Genomic DNA, 26299 nt, shown 5'->3' with positions numbered 1-26299 from the left:
ACATGTCTCCGTTCAAATTCAACTGGCAGAGGATACCGAGATTCAATATGCTTTCTCCCACACGACTTGCGTCACCAAACAACGATGCATGGCTCAAGCCATGGAATTATGCTTCAATATTGGCTCATCTTTGAACCCACCATGTCGAGTCAGCAATCCCAACGTTGTAGTGCATTTGCCAACACAGCCTCCCCCTTACGGCTCAGCTGTCGGAAACCTCTTTCAGCTTCGTATTTTCTGCCGCTGACACTGCTTCTGTGATAAGTCTGCCGCGGATACTGCCGCCGGCTGAGTGCGCGGGTGGTCTGGGGTTGAGAATTCGACAACGGCGGGTAACACAAGCGACAATACTTCCCGAAACGGGACGTCCAAGCGAGCGTAGCAAAGGTGGTCGATGCTTACCTATGGAGACTTGGGACTAGCTATTGAGCGAATGCGGATGCGGGTGCGGTGCGTGAGCTGGCTCCTGCTAGGCGTATCCCCGTTGACAGTCTTGGTGTTTCAACGCACAGGGAAAGACGGTTTGGGGAAGGGTTCGACTCCGCCTGGTCGGTGATCGATCTGGCCTTGTCGCATAATCGAATTGCCCCGTCTGTTTACCTATTGCCATAATAGTTCTGTTGAAATTTTGAGTTTATTCATCCCATGCTTCATCTGCTTCTGGGACCCTGCCTGTCTGGGTCGAGAGGGCAGGGTAGCTATGCGAGGAGCTATGCGAACGAGTCTCGTGCAGGTGGGTTTTTGTTGGAGACAGACTCAAGTTCCGAGGCAAGAAATGCTGTGGCTGCTTCTGGCACATGGAAGCTGAAGCTGCATGTGTTCTATCAAGAATGAGACCGCATCGTTGTAATTATGACCGCCACATTAATGGGATGGAAGGTCAGAGTATATAAACTCGTAGTTCCTTAGCCTTTTGTTGGTCAAGCAATCAATCAGCAAGAATCAGTTGCAATCAAGTCTTCATTCAACCACTCACAATCTATTATATCAGCTATTCGTCACCACTTTTGAACGGCTCCACATATCGTCAAACCAGCCAATATGGAAGCCATCACTCAAGCCATTCTGAATCGCTCCAAACTGGAGGTGGAGTTGATCAAGATCACCCAGCCGACGGAGGAGTAAGTGGATTGATCATCGACTTTTTTTTTGATCCAATGCAAGAGCTGTGCTAACATTAAAAAACTGTAGCTCCTTCGTTATGACAATCGAGAGCAAGGTCACGGGTACCGGTCCCATGGGCGCGACCATGCAACCGATGACGGTAGATATGATGTTTAACGGTGCTTGTTTTGGAAAGCTGGACCTGCCCGAGGTCAAGACTAAGTCAAGCGGCACGATGGTCATTGTTACGGACCAGCACATTAAGATACTCGATCGCAACGCCTTCATGGCTTTCGTAAAGGCCATCATGTGCGACGACAATTTGATCCTGAGACTTGACAATGGTAACTGCACCATCAAGGCGCTCGGTCTGTCGGCCAACGTCAAGTACTCCAAGGACGTGCATATCACGGGCATGAAGGGCCCTAAGCTCGCTCAGGTCAACTCTGCGCCAAGGGGTAGCGGTTTCGCCAACACAATGAAGGTGTATAACCCCAGCCCGCTCGAGATCGACCACGGTGTGAGCATGTTTGAGCTGCGCAATGAGGGCAGCGGCGAGGTTCTGGCGGAGTTGAAGGGTGACTTGAAGATTGTCCGGGGCGAGTTTGAAATCACCATGGAAGGTACCCTGAACAAGGGAACAAAGCCATCCGACAAGGCCGTGATGGTCGGACTTGGCACGCAAGAAAAGAACTGGTGCAGCGAGACGATCAAGAACATCAACTGTCCGTTCTCAGTAACGCCTCAATTTTGCCAGCTGCTCCAATAGGGAGCTGACTGCTAAAGATTAATGACCGAATGAGAAATACCATGATTATCAGATTTGTTTTCGGTTTCGAATCTTATTAGAAGACATGCATATTCTGCAGTGATATCAGCAGCCCAGGAATAAGTCGTCCATACTGTCTGTCTAGGTCAACTGTCAACTCAGAATTGAGATTTGGTATCCAATAACGTAACAATACGCTCTGGTCCTGCGTCCGTGGCCAACGGGCATATTTTTTCTTTACTAGGTGGGCCAAACCGTTGGGGACCAAGTTGTTCGGGCTAGCGAACAGTTCTCAGTATTTGACAGGTATTGCTCGATGGTTGAGGAATGTCATAACCGGAGCTCCTTTGCTGAAGCTTTTCCAATGAACATGGGTCAGCCTGGCTAGCGAAAAGTGACGGACGGAACACGTCGAAGCGGGTAAAAGCTCAGAAGCATATTTGGTTATGTAGCAAACGGCTGAAACGGCCGAGACACTTTGTTGCTTGAGTGTTGACCACAGCAGTTGAGGATGAAGTTGAAAGTGTGACAGCAACAACGGAGGAGTGATCCAATCGGCGGAGGTTATCAGGACGAAACGGGACCCACGATCGAGTTCCCCCCTTCCCATTTGCGAGGTTAGCCAAGCTTGGCGCAGATGGCGGGAGGGAGTTTGGAAGGGGGGAGCAAACAACCATTCCGTCTCTCCGGCTGCGGGGAAGTGTGACCTTGAACCACTAGCGTCCAGCGCAGTAAAAGCTAGCAGGCGGTAAGGCGCGCCAGAGAGAGCCCCCTGCAGACGGAAGTTGCAGGTCTCGGTGGGTGGTTAACGCAGGTACTTACCTACCTAATTTGGGTGTTGGGTTACACCGGCGAGGAGGTTGGGGGGGAGGACAGCTGGAACCAGGCGTTTGTTTGGGGGACCAGAGGACAGCCCGCAGGAAGCCCGCCCCAGGGAACAATGTTTGCCTTATGGAAGGCACCACAAGTTCGAAGATCCCTGCTAAAGTAGCAACCGAGGACCCTGATTAACCAAAGGAAAAAAAAACACAACTGAGGATGAACAGGGGCACTTTCTGGAAATTGCAGCATTTCGCATCACTCCACAATGGTCCAGGCTTTTCCCGGCGTTAGTACAAACTAGCTGGATCGTGTTTGGCGTTTTTGAGGACGTTAATTATAACAAGCTCTTTACCGGTTTATGCGATGGATGCAAGGTGTTTCCAAAACCGTGTAAAATTCGTAGGTCTGCGTACTAGTAGTAGGTAATGAGAAAGTAATCATGCCCCTGGTGCTTGCTAGGGATTGTGACAGGGAGGGTTCGTTAAGGTGCGCACAACCAACCCGCCACACTGAGTCGCGAGCGCTGGTTGGGTGATACCTTGACCCAGATGCACCGATGATTCGTCCACCCTGGGGACCGCGCGCCCAGTATCTGAATACGAGATGATGTGTGCCCAGTTACATAGTAGGTCGGGAGACTGCCGCCGTCTACTATGTATTGTTCAGGCCCTGAGCCGGGTCCTCTGCTTCCAAGGTTGTCTGATACCTCGTTGAGGTCGAGGAGGGGGGCAACTCCGTCCTTTGGGGGAGGAACGGGCGTAGAAAGGAGAGAAGCCCGTACAAAAAGAAATGGAAACATCGTCGGCGCTCTGGTCAGAGATATGACATCCGAATGAGATGCGCATGCACATGCACACTGACTGCACTGTCATCGTCTGGACTGAAATGCCCGCGTGCATCGCGCAAATTGTTGGCTGAGGCGCTAGAGGCGGCCAATTCCACTAGGTACTCACAGTAAAAACAACCTTATCCTAGCTAGCAATAAACAAGAAGAAAAAAAACAGCTTCGACGACATCGTACAACAGGTGTCTGCAGGGACGGTCCAGTCGGGTTTACCTGTCGCTTGAAGAGCAATGGCGCATCTGTGGCCTTCAAGCTAGCTTGGAACACTGCAGCATAACCCTCCCCCGGTCCGCTGGGCGCATCGGGATGACCCTCCTTGACTTTTGCGCCTGCACCAGTCCTGCATCACGATCCCATCGTCTTGCAGAGGTCTCAGTTGAACTGACGATCTGCCTTAGTCAAACATACAAGAGACAGGTCAAGTGCAGAGCCTCCCTACTGCTGCTATCTCGGCATCCCTACGCACCTAACAGCTGTTCTTCCTCTTAGTTCCGAACATCCCACTTTTACTTCATCTACAATTGCTTTACGTTACCTTGTCGTATACTTACTCACATTTCATCTGTGCCGGAGCTCCCCGTGTTTGTTTTTATAATTTAATGGAAACCTAACCTTGCTGTCCATTTCTCCCCATCTTACTTTCTTTGCTGTTTTGGTTGGCCCGTTGCACATGCCGATCTGCTGCTGCTTGCAGAAGAAGCTTGTCCCGATGCTCCTGCCCTCGTCGCAGACATTAGACGACCTCACTCGCAAATATGGCTCCTTGGACTCAACGTCATGCTCCACCTCCTCGCCCTCCTACTCTCCGTCAAACTTCCGCCGACCTGGTCTCCCGAGTACACAGCCCCTCGCTGACAGCACCACCTGGCCAGCTGGGACGTCTGCCAGACTATGTGATTTTGAATAACTCGCACATCCCCGGAGACTCGAGCTCTTCCGAATCCGATTTCCACCCAAGACGCCCTCGTCGCCCGACCCATTCCCGGTCCATGAGCCACCCCTTTCCCGCTCTATTCTCAACCAAGAAAAAGCGCCCCGACACCACATATGAATCCGATTCCGACGACAATGTGCCCGTCATGACGAAACCGCAGGGTAATACGCATAAAAGGGGAGGCGCCAATAGCGGCAGCAGAGACTTCGCTACGGGCAACTGCATGACCTGCGGTTCTCTCGTCCGTTGGCCTCGCGAACTGAAAGTATTCAAGTGCACCGTATGCCTGACCATAAATGATATCCACACCGACCAGCAGACTGCCAGGGCCAACACCAACACCGGCCCCAAATGGCTTCAGCGCCCGCCCCAGGAGTCGACGTCGCCCCAGAAGCAGCCTGCCCGTCCAGCCGAGCGGTACGAGACAAGACCAATATCTCTCGAGCAGACTAAGAGACTTATTCGACAGTGCATTCGGAGCCACTTGGCAAGGGCGATCAGGAGAACTTCCAGCTTTGAGGATGAACAGCGTGAAGTCCTGGAGAGGCACACGCCACCTTGCCATGGGCCAGAACAACTCGACCGCCCGTATACCTCGAGGACCTTCGGCCCTGCAAGCCATCGGCGACAAACAAGTCACGACAACCGGTTGGGATACACTTTCCCTCAACAACCTACTCTGCATCCGAGCCCGCAGCGAGCGCCACCCTCTAGGTCGTTCTCCTCATCATACCCTGAACGTCCCCCCTCAATGCGGCAACTCGCCGCCGAAGTCAGAGGGCCCCAGCCGGCAGACCCAAGATATTGGCAAGCCGACGACCCTAAGAGAATATTCAAGCCGCTAGAGGACTACATCACCACTTGCTTCAGCTCATTTCACTGCGTCAACTCATCGTTTCTCTCCCGCCGCCCAGCGTTGGCAGTGCGATCGGGAAGTGAGTCTGCCCCACGACGGCCATCCGTTCCGCGACTCGAGCCGAAGCACTCCGAGCAGTATGTTGAGTCGCCAATTTGTGACCTTGACCCTAAACTGCTTCTGCTTGGGGACTTCGCTGAGAACGGAACTTGGTGGACGGGAAGCCAGACGAGCAGCCAGAACAGGGCGCGGCATAAGAGGTCTGCCTCACAGCGGGTTGACGATACGCCTTCCTTTGTCACACCCCGCTCTCCGCAGGTCGATTGGAATGAGCTTGCAGAATGGTATCGGTCCATCCTCAATGCAGCGGAACCATGGGTAGCCATTTACGAAGAGATGAACAGAGAAGCAGGAACTGAGCCTTTGTCGGCGACGGAACTACGAGCTCTAGAATCTCAATTGCTCTTCGGTCAGGAACATACTCACAGGGCCTTGCTGAAGGCTACTGAGAATTTGTTGAAACGACCTGGCCGTCCTATGACCGACCCTGAAGACCTCCGATTTCTACTCATCGTTCTAGAGAATCCACTGCTCCATGGGGAACCGAATGTGTTCCAGGGACGTCGCAAGGAAAACGGCTTTCAACAACGCAGACGCGACGATGCTTTTCAGGACGACAGACCGATGTTGAAGACCGGCCCTGTATCTGGACAGCACTCTGTGATCATCAAACGGATTCTGGGTTTGATTTCCAACTCATCAAATTCATGCCAGAACCATCTGATCACATGGTTCGCGCGTTACTCTGAGTCAAGGTTTATCAGGATCAAGGATCTTTCTGCCGGGTTCCTCACGTACAGGCTCATTCGGCAGAATGAGAAAAAGCATGAGGTTAGGGTGGACATTACAGCCGGGCTGATACCCAATCTGAGTGCGGGCCACTCGGCGGCCTCGCTCCATGCTGCGCTGGGAACGCAGAGCAGCTCCTCAAAGAAGCAAAAGGAACAGCCGAAAAAGATCATTTACAACGAAGACTGGCAGGTTAAGGCTGCCGCAAGAGTCTTGGCTTTAGTATTTGCGGCCAATAACATGACGCATATCCGACGTCCGGACCAGAAGGCCAGTACCAGCAGCAGCAGCACTTTCAGAGGAGGGATTCAGGCCCATGGCCAAATCATCCCAACTAGCGACTTTTATAATACCATGATCGATTACACTGATCTGGTGGCTGATTTTGAAGCCTGGGAGTCGAAGAGAGGCAGGTTTTCATTCTGTCAGTATCCGTTCCTGCTTAGCATGTGGGCCAAGTCTCAGATTCTGGAGCACGACGCCCGCAGACAGCAGATGACCAAGGCTCGAGACGCTTTCTTCGACAGCATCATGACCCGAAGGGCTGTCACCCAGTTTCTTGTTCTTGACGTTAGACGAAACTGTCTGGTTGAGGACAGTCTGAAGGCAGTGAGTGAAGTTATAGGAAGCGGCAGTGAAGACATCAAGAAAGGGTTGCGCATTGCTTTCAAGGGCGAAGAAGGACTCGACGCTGGGGGCCTCAAGAAGGAATGGTTCCTTCTCCTCGTCCGTGAGGTGTTCAACCCCGACCATGGTAAGTACTGGTGTCTCTGTTGTTGAGTTGTATCTGACGAGTGATCAGGCATGTTCATCTACGACGAGGACTCTCAATTTTGTTATTTCAACCCTAACTCCTTCGAAACTTCTGACCAGTACTTCCTTGTTGGCGTCGTAATGGGCTTGGCCATTTACAACTCCACCATTCTGGATGTGGCGTTACCGCCATTCGCGTTCCGGAAACTTCTTGCATCGGCACCGAGTGCTTCTGCTGGACCTTCTGCTCATCCACGTCCGACAATGAACTACACACTCGAGGATTTAGCAGAGTACCGACCCCGGTTAGCATCTGGCCTTAGGCAGCTGCTTGAGTTTGATGGTGACGTCGAAGAAACGTTCCAACTCGATTTTGTTGTCGACGTTGAGAAATATGGGACAATAGTTCAGGTGCCTCTCTGCCCTGGCGGAGAGCGGAAACCAGTTACCAACGCCAACAAGTGGGAGTATGTCAATCTGTATGTCCGGTACTTGCTTGAAACAGCAGTTGCCCGGCAATTCGAGCCATTTAAACGCGGGTTTTACACCGTGTGTGGAGGCAATGCTTTGTCATTGTTCCGGCCGGAAGAGATTGAACTACTTGTGCGAGGCTCCGACACGGCACTTGACGTGGATGCCCTCAGGGGCGTGGCTGAGTATGATAATTGGGGCACGAAACAACCCGACGGTGCGGAACCGGTCATTGGCTGGTTTTGGGAGACCTTCAAAGAGGCTACACCAGATGAGCAGAGAAAGTTGCTCTCCTTTATCACCGGCACTGACAGAGTACCGGCGATGGGTGCCGCACTCCTTACAATCAAGTTATCATGCTTGGGAGACGATGAGAGCAGGTATCCCATTGCCCGAACATGTTTCAACATGTTGGCTCTGCAACGCTACAGTTCAAAGGAGCAGCTGGAGCGGATGTTGTGGACTGCTGTCCACGAAAGTGAAGGTTTTGGATTGAAATAAATGTATCACGCGCCAATGAAACAGGATTCATCAGCATATGGAGTTACACAAAAAATCAAAAGGCCCCAACAACCTTTGGCGGGCATTGAGATGCATCTAGATAAGGCGGCTAGCAACGTCACTGCGGTTCACGACCTGTCTGGTTTTTGGGTTGGCATTGACTCTTGGATGTCCATGAGCGACAAGCTCTGTATAGTTTATAATGATCAAATACTTCTCTTTCTCACAGTAACTGCCACTGCATTTGCACTGACGTGGGTCATCCACTATTGCTCACCATCGATATGGTCAAACTACCCCTGAAATCCCAATTCATGCAGAGATTCTATTTGGTACATTTTGTACAGGATATTCATACAGTTTTTCCGCCTTTCCTTTCTTCCGCCCTGCTGCCCCTGACTTACGTGCTGACCTCGGCACGCGCCTTGTCCAGCATGGCCTTCTCCTTCTTCGCCTCGTCGCGAATCTTGGCGACAAGCTGACGGTCCTTCTCACTCTTGATACGCAGCGCCTCGATCTCCTTCATCTCGGCCTCCTCCTCGGGTGTCGGGCGCACAGGATTCGCCTCGGTCTCAGCGAGGAACCGCTCGAGGATCTCCTCGGAACGCTTGTTCTTCATGTCAATCTTGACGACGCGCTCGCCCTCGACAGGCGCAGGGGCCTTGCTCTGATCGATGGCGGATGAGGGGAGCTGAGGAAGTGTTGAAGGGTCGAGAGGGGTAGCGCCCGTGTTGAAGTAGACGGACATGACGGCTGCGCCCTCGTTGTTGGACTTGCGGTTCACGATCATGGGAATCGCGGGGTTGTGGAACTTTAGACGGGGCAGCATATCGCGCCAGAACCTCCTGTAGGCCTCCGTGTCAGTGTCTATGTGTTTTTGGCCCTGGTGCAGTTGTGGTGCCATAGAGGATCGGCAACGTTGAGAAGGGGGAAGACGGACCTGGGGCCGAAGTGGCCTTCGTTCATGGTCTTGGCGAACTCCATGTGTATCCTCGTGACGTTGGAAGGAAGAAGAGCGGCACCGGGGCCATGTCGGAGTGACATAATCTATTGGCTCATCATGTCAATTGATGCTGCTCGAGATCTGTATTTCGGGTTTCCTGGGGCGGTCATATGTACCTTCTGTTCATTGTATTAGCTTCACCACGAACTTTGCTTGAGGGAGCGGGGTGCAAATTTGTTTCTTTTTAAAAGGGTCATAAAACTTACAGCTCTAAGAGCGTGCCATCTCTTCCCTACGCGAACCATCTTGGCGGTTATGTGAGAAGTCTCCAGATATCTTACAACCCAGAGGGACTACTGCTTCACCAAAGCTCTGCGCCTCGCACTCGGTCGCGTGGTAGAGATTCTGGAAAATTGCTGCGACCCTTGGTAGGAGCGGGCCGGGATTTCTCCGGATAAGGAAAAATAGTCGTGGATCGCTTATCGTATGAGCTTAGACTAGGGGATCGACAAGGAATTTTTGAGCTTCAGTTGCTGCAAGCATCTCAGCGGAAAACATTCCGTGAGCAAGCCAATTCAATTTCTTTTCATTCATCCGCTTTTCTTCACGATAATGCATCGCGCGCTGTCCTCGAGATGGTTGCGAAGCGCACTGAGCATTGGCGATAGGGCAGCTCTGGCTGAGGTACCGGTCTATCTCTGCCCAAGCCTAAGCACCGCGGGCACGAGACACACCTTTGCGCCGGTCGAAGCGCAACAGAATCTTTCGTACAGACAGCGACGATGCGTACATGTTGATACGACACCTGCGATAGAGCCCACATCCGAACAGACGCCTACATTCTCGCTGATATCCACGAATTCGAAGGAAAATCTGGTCAAGAAGGTGCCCTTGCTATGCAGCGGCTGTGGCGCCCTCAGTCAGGTTTCTGAGCCTGGACTGGCTGGGTACTACGACTTGAATCGAAAGACGGTGCGAGAGTACTTTGCGCACGACAAGGAGGAGAAGATTAAACAGAATACTCAAGAAGAGGACAATGCCGTTGAGGCGGCCCTGCAGAACCTTGGAGAAGAGAAGCTTGCTGAGCTAGGCTTGGATCCTCGCGCATTGCGCTACGGCGAGGAGCTGCAATCGAACAAGCCTAGTATGTGTTATTCTGCATAAGTTTGGAAGCTTTTACTAACTTATTGTTGCAGCGAAGGGACCAGCGCCCCAAAGAGCACCCCTCTGCGACCGATGTCACAAACTCATCCATCATAATGCTGGCGAGCCAATCTTCCACCCGACGGTGGACTCCCTGCGCGAGACGATCGAGCAGTCACCCTTCAAGAGCAACTACATTTACCACGTCATCGACGCTGCCGACTTCCCCATGTCCTTCATTCCTAAGCTACACCTCCTCCTCGAGGCCAACCTCAAGCATCGCAACCGTAGGAACAATTCCGGACGGTACTACAAGAACCGCAAGTTCGATATGAACTTCGTTATAACGCGCGCGGATCTGTTGGCCCCCAAGAGGGAGCAAGTCGACGCGATGATGCCGTACTTGCGGGAAGTCCTGCGCCAAGCTCTTGGAAAGTTCGGAAAGCTCATCACGCTCGGTAACGTCAGCTGCGTCAGCGCGCAAAGAGGCTGGTGGACCAAGGCTCTAAAGGATAGGATTTACGAACGCGGCGGGGCTGGGTGGATGGTTGGCAAGGCTAATGTTGGCAAGAGTCAGCTCTTCGAGGCTGTTTTCCCCAAGGGCACGACCGCGAGCATATCCTCGAAGCATCCCTTTGAGGTATCTATGTTCTCGAAGGAGGAGGATAGCGCGAATGCTCACTATCTGACGGACGACCTGGACGAAGCTGAGCGCCTGAGTGCGAACTCGTTGCTGCCGCCCATCCGAGCCGAGACCAGTTTCCCCGAGATGCCACTCGTATCTTCTCTTCCGGGCACGACGGCGTCCCCTATTCGTATTCCCTTTGGCAATGGAAAAGGAGAGCTCATTGACCTGCCCGGTGTCGCCCGATCTGACTTGGAAACCTACGTCAAGCCTGAGCACCGCCAGACACTCATCATGAAGCATAGAATCAAGCCCGAACAGCACACTCTGAAGCCAGGACAATCACTTTTGCTCGGCGGCTTCATTCGCATCACGCCTACCACCCCCGACCTCATATTTCTTGCATATAATTTCACTCCGATCCCTGAGCACAAGACGTCCACCGAAAAGGCCATCGAGTTCCAGAAACAGACGCGTGCGGCTTCAAACGTGTATCAGCTTGCTGCTCCCGATGTCGCCGACAAAATCAAGCTAGCCGGAACCTTCCAACTTCGCTACGATGTGACCAAACAGCGAGCTGGCCCCCTCACCCGAAAGAACGTTGGGAACCTGAAGGTTGAAGACCTTCCATGGCGTGTCCTTGCCATTGACATTCTCATCGAGGGCTGCGGTTGGGTCGAGATTGTGGCCCAGGTGCGGACCAGGCACTTATTTGAGGGTATTTCGGCATACCCTCCGGAAGCCGAACCAGAAATTGAGGAAGAACCTACCGATCCCTTCGCAAAACTGGAAAAGGCGGCGAAGGACCAGGCCGGCGTCGTTGAGAAGCCAAAGGCGCCTCCTAAGCCCATGGAGCCCCACTGGCCTGTCGTGGAAGTTTACACTCCCGAGGGCAAGTTTGTCGGCTCTCGTTACCCTATGAATGCGTGGTTGATAAACAAGTCACCCAAAAAGAACATCAAAGCTCGTCCCCGCAAGAGCATGAAGGGCGCGAAGAAGGCGGCCAAGTCGGCCAAGAGGGCTTCTGAGGACAGCGCGTAACGGCGCTCTGTACCATCTCCACACTTGTACATCATACGTTTAAAAAGACATGTAAAATTATGTAACAACATTTGTATGACCTACTCAGTTCACGATCATCGCAGCGAGTTGGGAAGGAGGTCACGTCACCTAAGCATAGCTCAGTGATGTACTTGGAATAGGAGCTATGACATCAACGCACATGAACTTTTGAGAATCGCGATGCACGTGAAGTCACATGGCCTGTTTGCAACCCCTAAATGACGAAGCAACTGCCAGCTCATACCCCGGCCCGGCCCGTTGGTACGCGATGGATGCGCCGAATGCGGAAGATTACGGCTCCGGCGTAGCATCGGGGGCGGCTGGGGCGCTACAGGGTAAGCTTCCGGGTGTCGTCCGATGTGGGGCACATAGAATGACGTGGGGTACAATGGACTTTCAGCTGCGCATGCCAGAAAATTAACACAAAAAAAAAGTATCCTGCCTTCTAGAGCCTCCTCCAATCCCCAATTACAAACCCCGACGACCCCTGAATATCCTCGATCTTCCTCCTCTTGGAAGATCTACGACTTAGAAGTTTATTCGAGCACGGAACCGGTCACAAACACACTCAAGACCACTGTATCACACTTTACTGTTCGAGAAATTTCGGCGGAATTTCTGACAGAGTATTTATCGGTGTACATACGGCCCCTCAGCTGGTGACATACGACCAGTTCTCCTGCTCTCACTCCTCGCCACAACCTGCACCCACGTACAAAAAAATGGCCGCCGTGCACGATACACAACAGCGCTCGGCACCTGGGCCCTCTCAGACTCAGACGGAGACGACAAGCACCCAAAGCCGGACCAGCACCCAGGCGATCTTGCGACTGAGAGGTGCGCATGCGCCAACAAGGCAGTCGGTGCGATGGGCAGAGGATGTGGTTGATAACGAAGGCCTTGGACGCAAGAGCTCAAAAGGTGAGCGCAACTGCTCTTTTCACCCAGCTCTTGCCATAGTCACTTACACTCCCATTCACAGTCTGCTGCATCTACCATCGCCCCAAGGCAGTCGACGAATCCAGCGACGAGTCCTCTTCTGATTCCTCTTCAGACTCCGGCTCCGACTCCGACGATGGTGGAAGAAGGAGGGTACCCTCGGCCGACCACAAGGGCAAGGGTAAGAGCAAGAAGGCTCACGATTGCGACGACCATGACGGTCACCGTCACGGTAGGAAAAGTGGCCGCGACGGGAAGCAGAAGAGAAGGCCAAGTCCCAACGCGTATGAGAAGGTGCCGAAGCCGCCTAAGCCTAGAGATGAGTCGGGTGAGGGGAGCAAGGAGCCACAGTCCAAGGCTTGAAGTGGCGATTACGAATGATCAGAAACATGCATTGGTTGGCGTTGGTTTGTTGTCACGGTTTATAGGTACATCGCCCCTGGTGAGGGCGAGAGAACAAGAACACAAATGCTAGAAGCATTCTGGTAAAGGCTGTGAAAGTCTGTACGAAGTCAATTCAAGAGGGGCATAGCAAATTGATATCTATCCATTACTTTATGCTATGTTACAATGTTTCTGAAATGAGCCTTTAGAATCGTCTATTTCGTCTGATCCTCGAATTGCGAGACAGCCTCACACTATATTCCCCATGTCAATCGTGAAGGCAACGGGCGCAGTTAGGTCACCCCCGCACCACGGCCGCCGGCGGCCGTGGCATCCCACTTTCACTTTACCCACCATGATATCTTATCGATAAGCTTTAGACCCCGCGACCCTTAAAGCTCACGCAGCCCCCTCCCTTCTGAAGCTTTCAAGAAGAACTCATTCTCCTTTGGTTTTGAAGTTTGCGAGATTATTTTCGCTTTTGTATTAATCTTCCAGCCTCAATTGTAGCCAAAATGTCTCACACTCACTCTCACGACGGTCCCAGCGGGCACTCCCACTCCCATGACGGCTTCAACGCCCAGGAGCACGGCCACTCTCACGAAATCCTCGACGGACCTGGTAGCTACCTTGGGCGCGAGATGCCGATTGTCGAAGGCAGAACCTGGGCGGATAGAGCCTTCACTATTGGTATCGGAGGGTAAGTTTGTCAAGCAGATGGTGGTTCACTTGGTCTTGAAAAAACCGCTCAAGTCACACTCTTTATCATGTAGATAGGGACGTTTTGATCTGTGTGTAAACGTCATTACGTATTTATCCACATCAATGAACAATTTTCATTTTTCTAGACCAGAGATAGAAGACGCTAACAACAGTTTACAGACCCGTCGGCTCCGGCAAGACCGCCCTCATGCTCGCCCTCTGCAACGCCCTCCGCGAAAAGTACAACATTGCCGCCGTAACAAACGACATCTTCACCCGTGAGGACGCCGAGTTCCTTACCCGCCACAAGGCTCTGCCCGCCCCTCGCATCCGCGCTATCGAGACCGGAGGTTGCCCGCACGCCGCTGTGCGTGAGGACATCTCAGCCAACCTCGCCGCCCTTGAGGACCTCCACCGCGAGTTCGACACGGACCTGCTTCTGATCGAGTCTGGAGGCGACAACCTCGCCGCGAACTACTCCCGCGAGCTGGCAGACTACATCATCTATGTCATTGACGTGTCGGGAGGCGACAAGATCCCTCGCAAGGGCGGCCCGGGCATCACGCAGAGCGATCTGCTGATTGTGAACAAGACGGACCTCGCCGAGATTGTTGGTGCCGATTTGGGTGTTATGGAGAGGGATGCCCGCAAGATGCGCGAAGGCGGCCCTACAGTCTTTGCACAGGTGAAGAAGAACGTCGGTGTGGACCACATTGTCAACCTCATCGTCAGCGCGTGGAAGGCTAGCGGTGCTGAGGAGCAGCGTAAGTCGGCTGGTGGACCCAGGCCGACGGAGGGATTGGACACTCTCAATTCGTAGAGGAGAGAGGGACTACATGTCGATTATGATCATCATTTCAGCCAGCTTTCAAACACAATAAAAAAGACCAAAAAGGGGGAGGAATAAAAAAGTAATATGAACCATTAACTCCGAGTTATGGCATCAGGCCAGTCTCTATAGCCGACGTTACTGCTAGTATCTATGCTTTTTCCGGAGCCTGTTTTTTTTTTGTGGACATTCCCATCTCATGATCTTTTTTCTTTCCAGTTCCTGTCATTTGGTCCTTGTTCATGCCATCATCACGTCATCCTCCTCGGACTGGCCGACACCAGGCTCAAGAAGAGGTCCCTCAATCGGGACGGCGTTACGCGGCCACACACGCTTGTACAGACTGACACCAATGGAGTCCTGCGGGTTGATGCGGCCGTCGAACGTCGCCTTAAAGTAGCCGTGGGTACCGAGGGGCTCCTTGACGAAACCACTGCGGCCACGCCTGGTCCATAGCGGCAGAGCCTTGAACCATTCAACATCCTCACGGTTGAAGAACATGTAGCGGATGGTGACAATCTTCTTGTGGATGTGGTAAGGGTGACCCGTGAGGATGATGCGCTTGGCAATGACACGGGATGTCGAGGGCGGCAGGGCAGTACCCGTACCGATGAGGGTGAGGCCGACGGTCGACTCGTTCTCCGCCTCCTCGGAGCCCTCCGGCACGGGTGTGGAGCGCTTGAAGAAGAGAACCGGGACGGCGCCCCAGGTAACGGGACCCATGAAGGTGGCGACTGCGGACTGGCCCGGGTGAAGGTAGCGGCAGAACTTGTGGACGTCGTTGGGGGTGTTGCCCGGCTGGGAGAAGACGGGCTTGACGGTGAAGCGCCGAGGGCCGCACTGCACAATCAGCTCCTCCTTGGCCTTGATGGACCTGTGGTAGTCGGCGCTGAGGTTGATGAGGTAGTTGACAGAGGTCTTCTTCTGCTCGTGGCGCAGCAGAGAGAAGAGCGTAACAGGCCGGCTGGGCTGGTACGACTTCTCAAAGGACGCCGGGACGCCCTTGAGGTAGACGTGCACGCGGGTGCCAGCGGGGACACCGCCGACAAGGGCTTCGCGGGTGGAACGCGAGCGGGATGCCTGGTAGTCTGGGATCTGAAGCAGCTTGCGCCACTCCTCAGGCTCGAAAGCCTTATCTTCATCCTGAACCCACTCACTTGTGCGCAAGCTCTTGAGGCCTCTGTATCTCTGCAAGCGCTCACGAGCCAGCACGTTAGGGTGCAACTCAATCTCGTCGGGGAACTCCTTGTCCTCCTCGACCTCATCCTGCTTCCTGGCACGGTAGGCGGCAAGGCCCTTTGCGTCCTCCTCCTCATCTGGCTCGATGAACATCTCTGACTGGGGATATTCTGAGGGCGCGCCTTCGGTGGGCTCCCTTGGTGCGTAGCCCTCGAGACCGTCTTCGGGGCGGGCTTCGTCCTCCTCACTGTTCTCATCATCCTGCATCTCAAAATCTTCCATGTCCGAGCCAGAATCAGACACGTCGTCTCCAAGGTACCACGCCGCTTGGTAGTTGGAGGTTCCCTTGGGAACTTTTGTCTTGAGCTTATCGCCTTCCTCTCCATAGTCGTCAGAGAAGTAGTGGTGATCATCAAGCAGAACACCCTTCTTGATCTCAGGGGGCTCATCATCCTCCATCTCGTCACCTTCCATCACGGCGTCGGGCGCCAACTCCGCCAGGTCATCCTGGCCCTCATCAGGGGTATCAAGAACTTGCTCCGTCTGGTCATCTTCAATCGCCATCTCGCCCTTCTTCTGCTTCTTGGAAAGTGGTGCAGAGGTGATCTTCTCAATCTGGAACGTTCCATAGTCGCCCAGCTGAATAAGACGGTTGGCCTTCAGGCCCCTTCCTCTCACGACACCAGTGACGACAGTTGAGCCAAGACCCGAGTTGGGGAACTTGATGTCTTCCGCCAGCAGCCAGCTCCTGTCCTCACGCCATCTGACGCCCTTCGGTGTGGTGTTGCAGAGCGAACGCATCAGATTAGAGCATTCCTGTCTGTTTTCAAGGCTGTAGAGCTTCTCTTGCTCGGGGTGGAAGTGGGTAATGTATGACTTGAGGGAGGCGAGAGTTGACTGCTTCTGTTTCGCCTGCTCAATCTTTTCAAGTCCATAGACGACGGTGAACAGCGTCGAGAGACCTTGGCTCTCAAGACCGCGCAGCATCAGCTCACCAAGGTCGTCAACCTCGACGTCGGCCGAGAGCATGACTACCACAAAATCGGCAACCCGACTAGCGTCAAGAACAGCGTTGAGATCGCGCTTGAGGGGGATGTACTGAAGCTTCTGCTTGAACCGATCGATCGAAACTCGGAAGGGCGTCTCCTCCACCTCGGCCTCGATGTCCAGACTGCCGTTCAACTGCTTGATGGCAGCCGCTGCGTCACCATCCTTACACAGGGGTACAACCGCAACAATCCTGGGGGCGCCATCCTTTCCGACAAACACTGAAGTTTCCTCTAAGTGCTCCTTACGTTTGGCCAACTGGCGCTGCTTGGCCTGGTTTCGTCGGTCGAACTTAGACATGACGGTCTGGTGGGGTGTCTTTCGCTGGCCGCGCTCGCCTCCGAGTCTGCCTATTTGAAGATTGTCAGTCTTTTTGTTGGAAACCGGTGGCCGGAATGCTTAAAAAATTTGTGCGGGGAGAAAGATTGGAGAGCGGCGAACCTTTGGCTGCATCCCTCAGCGCACCCTTGGACGCATGCTTGCCCGACTTGAAGGCCTTGTGGGTTTGCTTTGTGGTTGGCCGATGAGAGTGACTCACAGAGGCAGACATGTTGCCGTCTCCTCCAGCCTTAAATCTAAAAGGTAAAGAAGCCAGTTTGAACGGGAACTGTTTAAACCGACGCTGAGAATCCGTGTATGGGCGCCCTCAACGCAAATCCTCGAATTTCGGTTTTGCGCCTGTGATAATAGTGGCGGGGTTCTCGACTTTTTCTGTTTTCTACAGTGGTTGTGCGCTATCGATAAGCCCCACATGTATCCACTTACGCCAATGGCCGGCTCCGAATATCAATGGCCCAGGGTCTTGATAAGATAAGTGAAATTTTTGGTCCTAGCCCATCCTATTGCTCGTGAGCCTGGACTTTTTTTCTCGTGACGGCACTGCACGACAAGACAGTCTCCAACGACAATTTCAGACGGCGTCGCCCACCATGGAGATTGACAGAGCCGAAACGAAGACGATATCCCGCGAAAACACCCGTCCCAATGGTGCCGTTCAGGTGAAGCGACGGACGGACCTCCTCCCAAGAGAGGAGCGGGAGAAGATTCGTAGGCTGAAAGAGGCGAACAAATCGTATGGCCGCGGCAAGAACATCAACGTCAAGTCGATCAAGGACAAGAAGCTGCGCACCAATCTCTCGCGACTCGAAAACAAGTACCGCGACGCCACCATTAAGGCCAAGGATGCCGAGATCCTTCTCGAGAACAGCGGTGGCTTCCTCGAACCCGAGACCGAGCTCGAAAGAACCTACAAAGTTCGCCAGGACGATATTACCGAAGGTGTTGCTGTCACAACGGCACAGAAGCGCTTTGAGCTAAAGCTTGAGGAACTTGGACCATATGTCGGCGAATATACTCGTAATGGCAGGGAATTGCTGCTAGCTGGGCGCAAAGGTCATCTTGCGACATTCGATTGGAGGGAAGGTAAGCTGGGTTGCGAGATCCAGCTGGGAGAGACGATCAGGGATGTCAGGTGGCTTCACAACAACCAGTTCTTCGCTGTGGCGCAGAAGAAGTATGTCTACATCTACGATAGAAACGGTGTGGAGATCCATTGCTTGAGGAAACACATGGAAGTCACGCATATGGAGTTCCTCCCCTACCATTTCCTCCTCGGTACAGTGGTGAGTAATGCAGATTGCACAATGAAGTTCTCTGGGCTGACTTTTTTAGGCGTCAACTGGCTTCCTCAAGTACCAGGATGTTTCCACTGGCAACATCGTCTCTGAAATCCCCACCAAGCTCGGCCCCCCAACAGCATTGACTCAAAACCCTTGGAATGCCGTTCTTCATGTCGGCCACCAGAACGGCACGGTCACTCTCTGGTCGCCAAACCAGACAGATCCGCTAGTCAAGCTCCTGGCCCACCGGGGCCCAGTGAGGTCGTTAGCCGTTGACCGCGAAGGCCGCTACATGGTTTCGACCGGTCAGGATTGCAAGATGGCAGTGTGGGATATTAGAATGTTCAGGGAGGTTAACAACTACTTCACAAGACAGCCTGGATCGTCAGTAGCCATCTCTGACACTGGCCTGACTGCTGTTGGCTGGGGCACGCAGACGACCGTTTGGAAGGATTTGTTCTTGAAGAACGAGCCCGTTCAGAAGAAGGTGCAGAGCCCATACATGGCATGGGGCGGTGAGGGTAACCGCATCGAGAGGGTGAGGTGGTGCCCCTTCGAGGATGTCCTCGGAATGGGTCACGACGATGGATTCTCGTCCATCATCGTCCCTGGCGCTGGAGAGGCCAACTTCGACGCCCTGGAAGTCAACCCCTTCGAGACCGCCAAGCAGAGACAGGAGGCCGAAGTCAAGGGCCTGCTGAACAAGCTCCAGCCGGAGATGATTGCCCTGGACCCCAACTTCATCGGCAACATCGATCTGAGGTCGGACAAGCAGCGCCAGGCCGAGAAGGATTTGGACAGTAAGCCCCTGTCGATCGAGGAGGAGATCCGGAAGCGCGCAAGAGGCAAGAATGGCGCGTTGAAGAAATACCTGAGGAAGCAGCGGAAGAAGAACATCATCGACGAGAAGAGAATGAAGGTCGATGCCATCTGGGAGCAGCAACAGAAGGCGAGGGAGAAGAAGCACCAGGAGGTCGAGGCGGACCTTGGACCGGCGCTGTCCCGATTTGCGCGCAAGGAGTAATGGGCGGAGTGTGTAAAAATGAAAAGTTGGACAGGGAGTTGGTTGCATGTAAGAGGCGTTTAGGCATTTGCTCCCTTAGTGACCATGAATACCCGAAACTGGGAAGATTTATACGTATCTTTGATTCTTGCCCTGAGACTTCAATGCCGTCTTATATCCATTCTTGTGTTTACATGGCTGGCATAACATGGCTTGTCATGAAACCCCAAATACTTCGCCGTAGGACGCCACCTCGTAATACAACGATAGTCGGGTCTTGTGAAGGCTCCATACTTCTTGGACTCGGATAGGAGCTGAACAAGAACACTGACGAGGTTTTGCGTTGTTCGGCTCACATTTTCGAGCTAGCTTTGTGGGCGCTGCTGGACCATCTCACTATTTCCAAAGGGCTGGTATGTCCCCTCAGCTCGCCTCTCACTCGTAGGAAAACGGATTTCAAGTAGACTTTTCATTCATCATCGAGGACAGGCTCGTATCCCCATGCTAAGTGAAATACATCCAGGCCCGTCGCCAACTGTCAGCTTTTATGTACCGTACGCCATTATGCTCCTCTCATACAAGTTCCCAGAAGTCTATGTTTCATAATAGTTTTGATATCCACAAGCAGGATCCTTTTCGTCCATATTTACAGCAGCTTCAGATGGCTGGTGACCTGGTCGACAAGGCTCCTAGGAGCGGGACCGACACCGAGCACAGTGAGACTGCCAGCCTCAATCTGGGTTCGGCCAGCATCGGCGATCACCTCCGCGGTGATTCCTAAGCTGCGCGCTTTGCCCATGAGCTCGAGCATCTCCTCCTGATTCTTGATCTGCACGGCGATCTTGGCCTGGCCGAGCCGTTCCCAACGGGAGAGGATCTTTGCAGCGGGGGAAGATGGGTCCCGGGCCGCGGCGTTGGACAGCGACTTGTAGCATGCGAGAGTTGCGTGGGAGGCTTGCGCTGCCATCTTGCCTATTTGAAAGAATGTGTAAGCTTTAAGAAACTTACAGGGGGTTGTGTAAGGGGCAAGCAAACGTACCCTTGGTCATGCCCAGATCGGTTCGGACGACAAGAACAAGCTTGCACTCCTCGTTAGAATCAGCGAGAGGCGCTTTCTCGGGGTTGGGCTTCTTGGATTTGCTCTTCTTCTTCTCAGAGGACGCAGTCTGGCGTTGGCGCAGACCGTCGCGGAGGTCGGCGGCGCGGCCGTTGGACCAATTAGGCGCGTGGTCGAGAATGGTGTCGTCCTCGTCAATGTCGGACTCCTCACTCTCGACGGGATCCTCATAGTTAGCCCGGGCCTCAGCACGCAGCTCAGGTGAGATGAAGTAGCCGCGGATCGAGTATACGCCAAGCATGAAGCCTGAGACGAAGGCGACGAGGGTTGTCGAGAGAACGACGGCGCTCTGCGCGGTGCTTGCCTCGGCGATGGTCATCTTGAAGGCCCCTATCTACCGAAAAGGTCGATGTGATAGATATGCAGGGAGAAGGGAAAGTATCGTCGTGATCGAGGCCCGACGAGGATTTTGGGGGTCGGTAAGCGCGGAGAGTTGGGATGAACTGGAACTTTTTTGTGGGCAAAATGGGAATTGGAGATGCTCCTGCTCCTCCTGGGCAGCATTGTGCCTGGCCGGATGACGCACATCAGGGGCTTGCCTACTTGCTCCATATCCCATTCCATGTGTGGCTGAAACCCCCCTGTGCCGCTGCTGCCGGGGTTTTCTTTAGCGGATGATGCCCCCACTATAGGGTCTCTGTGCGAGGGAGGGGTAGTAGTGGGGGATTGTTGATATGAGGATCTAAGCTACTGCATGTGAGGATCGTGGATGAAGACTTGGCTCTGACTATCTCCCGCTTACACATCTCTGAGTTGGCGGTCTGTTCCAAGGGCGACCAAGTGTTCAGTCAAGTCTTTCCCTTAGCCAGGGAAGATAACTCACCGAGGCGGCTTTGTCTTTGAACTTTCGTATGCAATAGCCCTTCAAAGCATGACTTATCCAAACTAACTTCCATTAGTTTTACACCCACTACACATGGTGGGCAATCTCAAAATGGGAGCTTCGAACGCTGTGGTTGTTGCGCTGAGCGGTTGCTCTTCCAGCGGGAAAACAACGCTGGCTCGTCTATTAAGGGACATTTTCCCTAATACCTTCATCCTACACGAAGATGACTTTTATAAGCCTGAATCTGAGTAAGTGATACTTGGTATATGGCTCCTTTTGGTTTGCTAACTCATGTCTTCACGCCAGACTTCCGACCAAAAATGGCCTCCTGGACTGGGACTGCGCTGAGGCCATTTCTGTCCCTGACATGAACAAGGCTCTCACTCATATCCGAGAAAACGGAACGTTTCCGGTACGTCGCCAATAGACGTTTAGACCTCCATCTGCTTACAAGTTTTACCCAGCCCTTTGTGGACTCGAAAGAGGACCAGAACTCCGTTGGCAAATGTCCAGTATCGGATGAGAAGATATCCGCTATGAAGGCTAAAGTTGGGGCCTGGCTTCAACCTGGCCAGCCTGGCAACGCCATCTTCACCGAGGGTAAACTGAGGATATGCCTCTTTGACGGTTTTCTCCTCTACTGCAAGGAGATGGAGTCCACGATGAGCCTCATCGATATTAAGGTATTTCTACTCGTAAGCCGAGCGAAGGCGACACAGAGACGCGAGGCGCGTGATGGCTACGTTACCCTAGAGGGTTTCTGGAAAGATCCCCCCGACTACGTGGACAAGATTGTCTGGCCCAATTACGCTGAGGCGCATGCTTGGTTATTTGAGAACGGTAACGTGGAAGGAGAGTTGAACCAGCGTGTATTGCAAGAAACAGGCATACATGCGCAGGTCGGCAAAGGTCTAGACATAGACATGGAGACGACTTTGGAGTGGACTGTCGATACCATCATGACGGAACTGGAGAAGCGTGCTTCAGGCAAGTTTTAGGAAAACCACACGAATCAATTATATACTATTCAACATATTCCTTGCTTGATGTACGCCCTTTGCCTCAGTCCTGCATTACGAATCGACGAAGTGCTTGACAGTACGGTATCTCTAACCCTGCCAAGAATCAGACTTGGTTACAGCCGTTGCACACGAAGATGGGACAGTGTACGTGTGGTTAGGGTCCCTCTCCCACGTAACTGCACCGTTACTGGCCACGTTGATATACTTATATTCGATCCTTTGTCCGGCCTGCAACTCAATCGTGACTGACCATACTGGATTGGCCGAGGTGTACTGCGAAGCACTCAGAGGAATGGCGTTGGCTGTATTCCAGTTTCCAAGCGAGGGAATGTTGCCAACAATCTTGATCGTCTGGCCAAACTGCGTAGTGACTCTCTCATTGAACGTGACAAGCACAGTGTTTGCGATAGGACAGGATGTAGCAGTAGGTGTAGTTCCGGTTGTGGTCCCCGTTGGCACACCAGTTTGCGGAGTCTGGTTCGGAGGGAATGATGTTGCGGTAGCGCTAGAGTAAGGTCCAACAATGGAGGTAGCCTGGCAAGTACCTGGGACAGAGGTTGCCGAGGAAGCAACCCAGCCAGGGGGGATAACCCCAGCTCGTCTTTGGGCAGCTGTCAAGAAGGCAGCATACGACCAGGTAAGATCGTCGGCCGAGAGTGGCTGTCCGTTGCTGCGGGAGAACTGTTCGGCAAGAGAGCCGTTATTCTGGGCATATGTCGCAACAACGTTGATGAAACCATCTGCATAAGCGCTCACCGCGTTGATGAGGGATGTGTAAGTTGCGGTTCCTGACGCGTAGGTTCCTGGCGCGACCGAACCCAAGCGGTCTCTGAAGAAAGACAGAGATATCTGCGTGACTGTAATGGAACCTTGCTTTTTCCAAACATAGAGAGCATCATAGAGCTGTTCGGCAGCTGCTAGAGTGTTCAAGTACCAAGGGTTACCCCCGTAGTAACTGTCCTCGGGGTATCGTCCCACGGCAATGGCAGCAGATTGGGCAATTCCGTTATTAATAGCGTAGATTGAGCGGAAAGAGTCCACGACGACTTTGTGGCTTGCCAGCGCTTTGTCGCTACATGGCTGGAAGGTGGCAGCATCGCACAATGCTGCTGGGTCAAAGTTGTGGATTGAAGCGAGAATAACATTAGCGTCTCTGCCCGACCTGCCGTTGCCGTTGACTGACGTTCATGTGAGTATATTGTCGTCGACCAGTGAGTGACCTGCAGTGATATGTACTTACTGTTGGCGACCATGTAGTTGCCGGACGGAGACCAGAATCTTCCTAAGAAGCACAAAATCTGTGGTGCAACAGCGTCACAAGCGTTGCATGAAAAGCCCAGAGATCGAGCCAACGCACCGCCCTCAACCAGTGCTGTTTGGAACAAGTTAGCCTTGGACGAAAACAGATGCAAGCAAACGTACCCCGATGTTGACTTGCTACAGTGAAGAACGAGCTGCCTCTAACTTCTTCCCATAAATCAAAGCCTGTTTGGTTCCTAATAGCAGTCAGAAACAAGTCCGGAAGGCGATTTCACATCCTTCCTTACCAGTACTGGGCGACGTAGGTTAGGTCGTTTCGAATTACAGGCCAAAGGACCGATGATGCTGTGGACGAGTATCCGTTGGAGACTAGCCACTTGGCATACGCGATAATGGCAATTGCACGAAGGGCCGGGCCATCCCTCTGGGGTCGGCCTACCGCGGCAGTCAGCATGTAATACTTTGCATACAAGGTTGCTTGCCATACCCCAATCTCCTGTATAAGCTCGCAGGTCCACTTCGAACTTTGGCTCTCCAAGGCCAGCACCATCACCGAGACCTCCAGAAGGGTTTGACACCCCCTGGAGGCGGGCCTGAGAAGCAATGTAGTTCTGAATATTGACCTGTAGGTTTACATCATAGCTGTTGGTGAAAATGTCTACCACGGCCTTGAAGACGAGGCCGGCATCTCTGGTCCAGGTATAGAAGTCTTATCAAAGATTAGCAACTGGTGATGCAATAACTCCATAGAAAGGATGTAGTTCTATTGTAGGCCTCTAAAAGCATAATCCAGTTTACTAGAATTCACTTACAAGGCGGGTCAACTCTGTCGGGGGACGCAATAACAATGCCGGGGCTCACGCCAGAGGCATGGCACCCATTGGGACCAATGTTGCAGAGCAACTCCCTCAAAGCGATGGGAGTCTCCGTGGCGATGAAGGAATCGACGTCTCGCTTATTTATACTTGCCCCTGGATATCCGAAGATTGTCTGAGTGGCTAAGGAGCCGAGGAGAAGTGCAGAAGTGACTAACTTCATGATAGGCTGTGTGTATTCAGTTGTGTTGATTGCCAGTGCTCCTGACATGACGTTCTGGAGGAAAACCATGATGATTATATAGCCCTATGAGGGTCGTGTCACTGGATGTTACTCTCGTTACTGTCCAGGGTGGTTCGATATGATGTGTGTCGAAGGCCCGAATACTAGAGTATCACCGAGCTGTCAAGACGGCCTGCATTAGTCTATTGATGTCCAAGATGCCCTTCGCCGCGTGTTGGACCTGGGACTATTTCGGCCAAAACGACGACAAACGCCTAATGTCAACTCTTTCCACTCGTCACAAACTACCTTGGCAGAAGCTTCGCCCTAGGCCGACAATAATGCCCTGACCTCCCTCGACAAACCCCTTAACTCTACTCGTTTTGCACTGGCTTCTGTGGGATTAACGCTCACAACATCCACTTCAAGATGTCAAGTTGACGTGCTCAGGTAGTATTGCAGTGTTGAGCTACCAGCTCAGGCAGTGCCGCGCAAGGCACGTGGGCAAGTTTGGCCGATTGTCAGGAGTTGATTCGGGCAAGGCCAAGAAGGAGACAGGGGTTGAAATGATGTCGGCAAGCGATCATAGAACCTTGTCGTTCGGTCCTATCCGCCAGGAGCTGGAGTGTATTATTGGTGGTCTTTGTGTATGACGGGCAGATCAGGTTGGGGTGGAGATGGATGTGGAGGAGGAAACGGCATTCCCCCGCACAGCTCCGTCCCGAGGCCTAGGCTGATCGAATGACCAAACTGGTCAAGCATCACTCAGTTTCCACATTGGTATTAGCAAGGCGATTTGTGTGCATTTTGCTAAATTTACACTAGTAGGTGGTGCTTGATGGTGAGGACAGTTTTAAGAGGGTCTATGACTGCTCAGGTGTTTCTTGATATACACATAGCCAAACCAGAAAAATCGACAACTATAACTTGTGAGCCTACAAAGACATGTTTTGCCTGTTGTTCAACAGAAGGACAACTGAGCTTGCGTCATTTTGGAGAAGCCCACTCATCAAGGTCGACTGAGCTTCACGTTACGCTATCCTTAGTATCGTGCAGTAGTGTTGGTCAATATGTGTGATGGATGGCAGGGCGGAGTCTCCTGTTGATATCGGGCCGGACAATGTACGGCAGCCATACCAAAAGCTACCCCAGATCACACGGATGCACCCCACACCGAGCATCGTCCACTCCTCAACCGTCCTGACGGCCGGCCGGGATACCCAGAACGGGGACCTGCGCCGTAGCCGACAAACCTTGATTCCATCTGGAAGCGTAATGGTGGGCACCCAGATGCAGGAGCAATATCCATCATGAGATATCATGCTTGGATGATGGCGCCAGGCACGGAATGCGCCGAGCAATTGACCGCAGATAAAACTGGTTGGTGCCTGTCACAATTTTCATGTGCTCATCGACCCCAAGGTATTTTGCCGTCCTTGGGGCGGGGCGCTTTGCAAAACAGCCAGCAAAAATTTGCACTTGACTAGTCTGGGCAACCAGGTCGCAAGCTACGTCTTTCAAAGTTTGAGGCGCCTACAGATATTCTGAATTTCGCGGTCAACCTTGGTGGAATCTTCAAGTTTCAATGTGGGACGCGTTTTTAGAGACGGAATTCTCAAAAATCCATCCATGGGTGCACAGGTCGGAGACATCGTGGA

General features: G+C 52.9%; 11 protein-coding genes across 11 annotated transcripts; 7 read left to right on the top strand and 4 right to left on the bottom strand.

The window, feature by feature from the left end:
* Positions 1 to 1041: 1041 nt before the first annotated feature.
* Positions 1042 to 1873, top strand: CTRU02_203735 (uncharacterized protein; the record flags this gene model as incomplete). Its single annotated transcript, XM_036722312.1, has 2 exons — positions 1042 to 1121; positions 1192 to 1873. 2 exons carry the CDS (start codon positions 1042 to 1044, stop codon positions 1871 to 1873), a joined length of 762 nt encoding a protein of 253 aa, XP_036585918.1.
* Positions 1874 to 4294: 2421 nt separating this feature from the next.
* CTRU02_203734 (HECT-domain-containing protein) lies at positions 4295 to 7903 on the top strand (the record flags this gene model as incomplete). Its single annotated transcript, XM_036722311.1, has 2 exons — positions 4295 to 6932; positions 6981 to 7903. 2 exons carry the CDS (start codon positions 4295 to 4297, stop codon positions 7901 to 7903), a joined length of 3561 nt encoding a protein of 1186 aa, XP_036585917.1.
* Positions 7904 to 8303: 400 nt separating this feature from the next.
* On the bottom strand, positions 8304 to 9151 carry CTRU02_203733 (mitochondrial 54S ribosomal protein mL61; the record flags this gene model as incomplete). Its single annotated transcript, XM_036722310.1, has 3 exons — positions 8304 to 8748; positions 8844 to 8950; positions 9113 to 9151. 3 exons carry the CDS (start codon positions 9149 to 9151, stop codon positions 8304 to 8306), a joined length of 591 nt encoding a protein of 196 aa, XP_036585916.1.
* A 307-nt stretch (positions 9152 to 9458) lies between these two features.
* CTRU02_203732 (DUF974 domain-containing protein) lies at positions 9459 to 11655 on the top strand (the record flags this gene model as incomplete). Its single annotated transcript, XM_070204255.1, has 2 exons — positions 9459 to 9990; positions 10040 to 11655. The coding sequence occupies 2 exons, from the start codon at positions 9459 to 9461 to the stop codon at positions 11653 to 11655; spliced, it is 2148 nt and encodes a 715-aa protein (XP_070062018.1).
* Positions 11656 to 12398: 743 nt separating this feature from the next.
* On the top strand, positions 12399 to 12978 carry CTRU02_203731 (type 1 phosphatases regulator ypi1; the record flags this gene model as incomplete). The annotated part of the gene is made up of 2 exons (XM_036722308.1): positions 12399 to 12597; positions 12659 to 12978. 2 exons carry the CDS (start codon positions 12399 to 12401, stop codon positions 12976 to 12978), a joined length of 519 nt encoding a protein of 172 aa, XP_036585914.1.
* Positions 12979 to 13514: 536 nt separating this feature from the next.
* Positions 13515 to 14521, top strand: CTRU02_203730 (urease accessory protein; the record flags this gene model as incomplete). Its single annotated transcript, XM_036722307.1, has 2 exons — positions 13515 to 13699; positions 13882 to 14521. The coding sequence occupies 2 exons, from the start codon at positions 13515 to 13517 to the stop codon at positions 14519 to 14521; spliced, it is 825 nt and encodes a 274-aa protein (XP_036585913.1).
* Positions 14522 to 14770: 249 nt separating this feature from the next.
* On the bottom strand, positions 14771 to 17306 carry CTRU02_203729 (pre-rRNA processing protein; the record flags this gene model as incomplete). The annotated part of the gene is made up of 2 exons (XM_036722306.1): positions 14771 to 17106; positions 17198 to 17306. The coding sequence occupies 2 exons, from the start codon at positions 17304 to 17306 to the stop codon at positions 14771 to 14773; spliced, it is 2445 nt and encodes an 814-aa protein (XP_036585912.1).
* Positions 17307 to 17685: 379 nt separating this feature from the next.
* On the top strand, positions 17686 to 19399 carry CTRU02_203728 (small nucleolar ribonucleoprotein complex subunit; the record flags this gene model as incomplete). The annotated part of the gene is made up of 2 exons (XM_036722305.1): positions 17686 to 18378; positions 18428 to 19399. 2 exons carry the CDS (start codon positions 17686 to 17688, stop codon positions 19397 to 19399), a joined length of 1665 nt encoding a protein of 554 aa, XP_036585911.1.
* A 625-nt stretch (positions 19400 to 20024) lies between these two features.
* CTRU02_203727 (peptidyl-trna hydrolase 2) lies at positions 20025 to 20814 on the bottom strand (the record flags this gene model as incomplete). Its single annotated transcript, XM_036722304.1, has 2 exons — positions 20025 to 20350; positions 20418 to 20814. The coding sequence occupies 2 exons, from the start codon at positions 20812 to 20814 to the stop codon at positions 20025 to 20027; spliced, it is 723 nt and encodes a 240-aa protein (XP_036585910.1).
* A 615-nt stretch (positions 20815 to 21429) lies between these two features.
* Positions 21430 to 22319, top strand: CTRU02_203726 (nicotinamide riboside kinase; the record flags this gene model as incomplete). The annotated part of the gene is made up of 3 exons (XM_036722303.2): positions 21430 to 21569; positions 21628 to 21745; positions 21786 to 22319. The coding sequence occupies 3 exons, from the start codon at positions 21430 to 21432 to the stop codon at positions 22317 to 22319; spliced, it is 792 nt and encodes a 263-aa protein (XP_036585909.2).
* Positions 22320 to 22430: 111 nt separating this feature from the next.
* On the bottom strand, positions 22431 to 24710 carry CTRU02_203725 (glycosyl hydrolase family 15; the record flags this gene model as incomplete). The annotated part of the gene is made up of 6 exons (XM_036722302.1): positions 22431 to 23521; positions 23584 to 23715; positions 23766 to 23839; positions 23891 to 24038; positions 24091 to 24312; positions 24416 to 24710. 6 exons carry the CDS (start codon positions 24708 to 24710, stop codon positions 22431 to 22433), a joined length of 1962 nt encoding a protein of 653 aa, XP_036585908.1.
* Between the last annotated feature and the right edge of the window lie 1589 nt (positions 24711 to 26299).

Source organism: Colletotrichum truncatum (genome assembly GCF_014235925.2).
Source record: "Colletotrichum truncatum strain CMES1059 chromosome Unknown Contig_0002, whole genome shotgun sequence".
Lineage (NCBI taxonomy): Eukaryota > Fungi > Ascomycota > Sordariomycetes > Glomerellales > Glomerellaceae > Colletotrichum > Colletotrichum truncatum.
The sequence above is the reverse complement of the archived record's forward strand: the minus strand, read 5'-3'. Positions and strand labels throughout refer to the sequence as shown.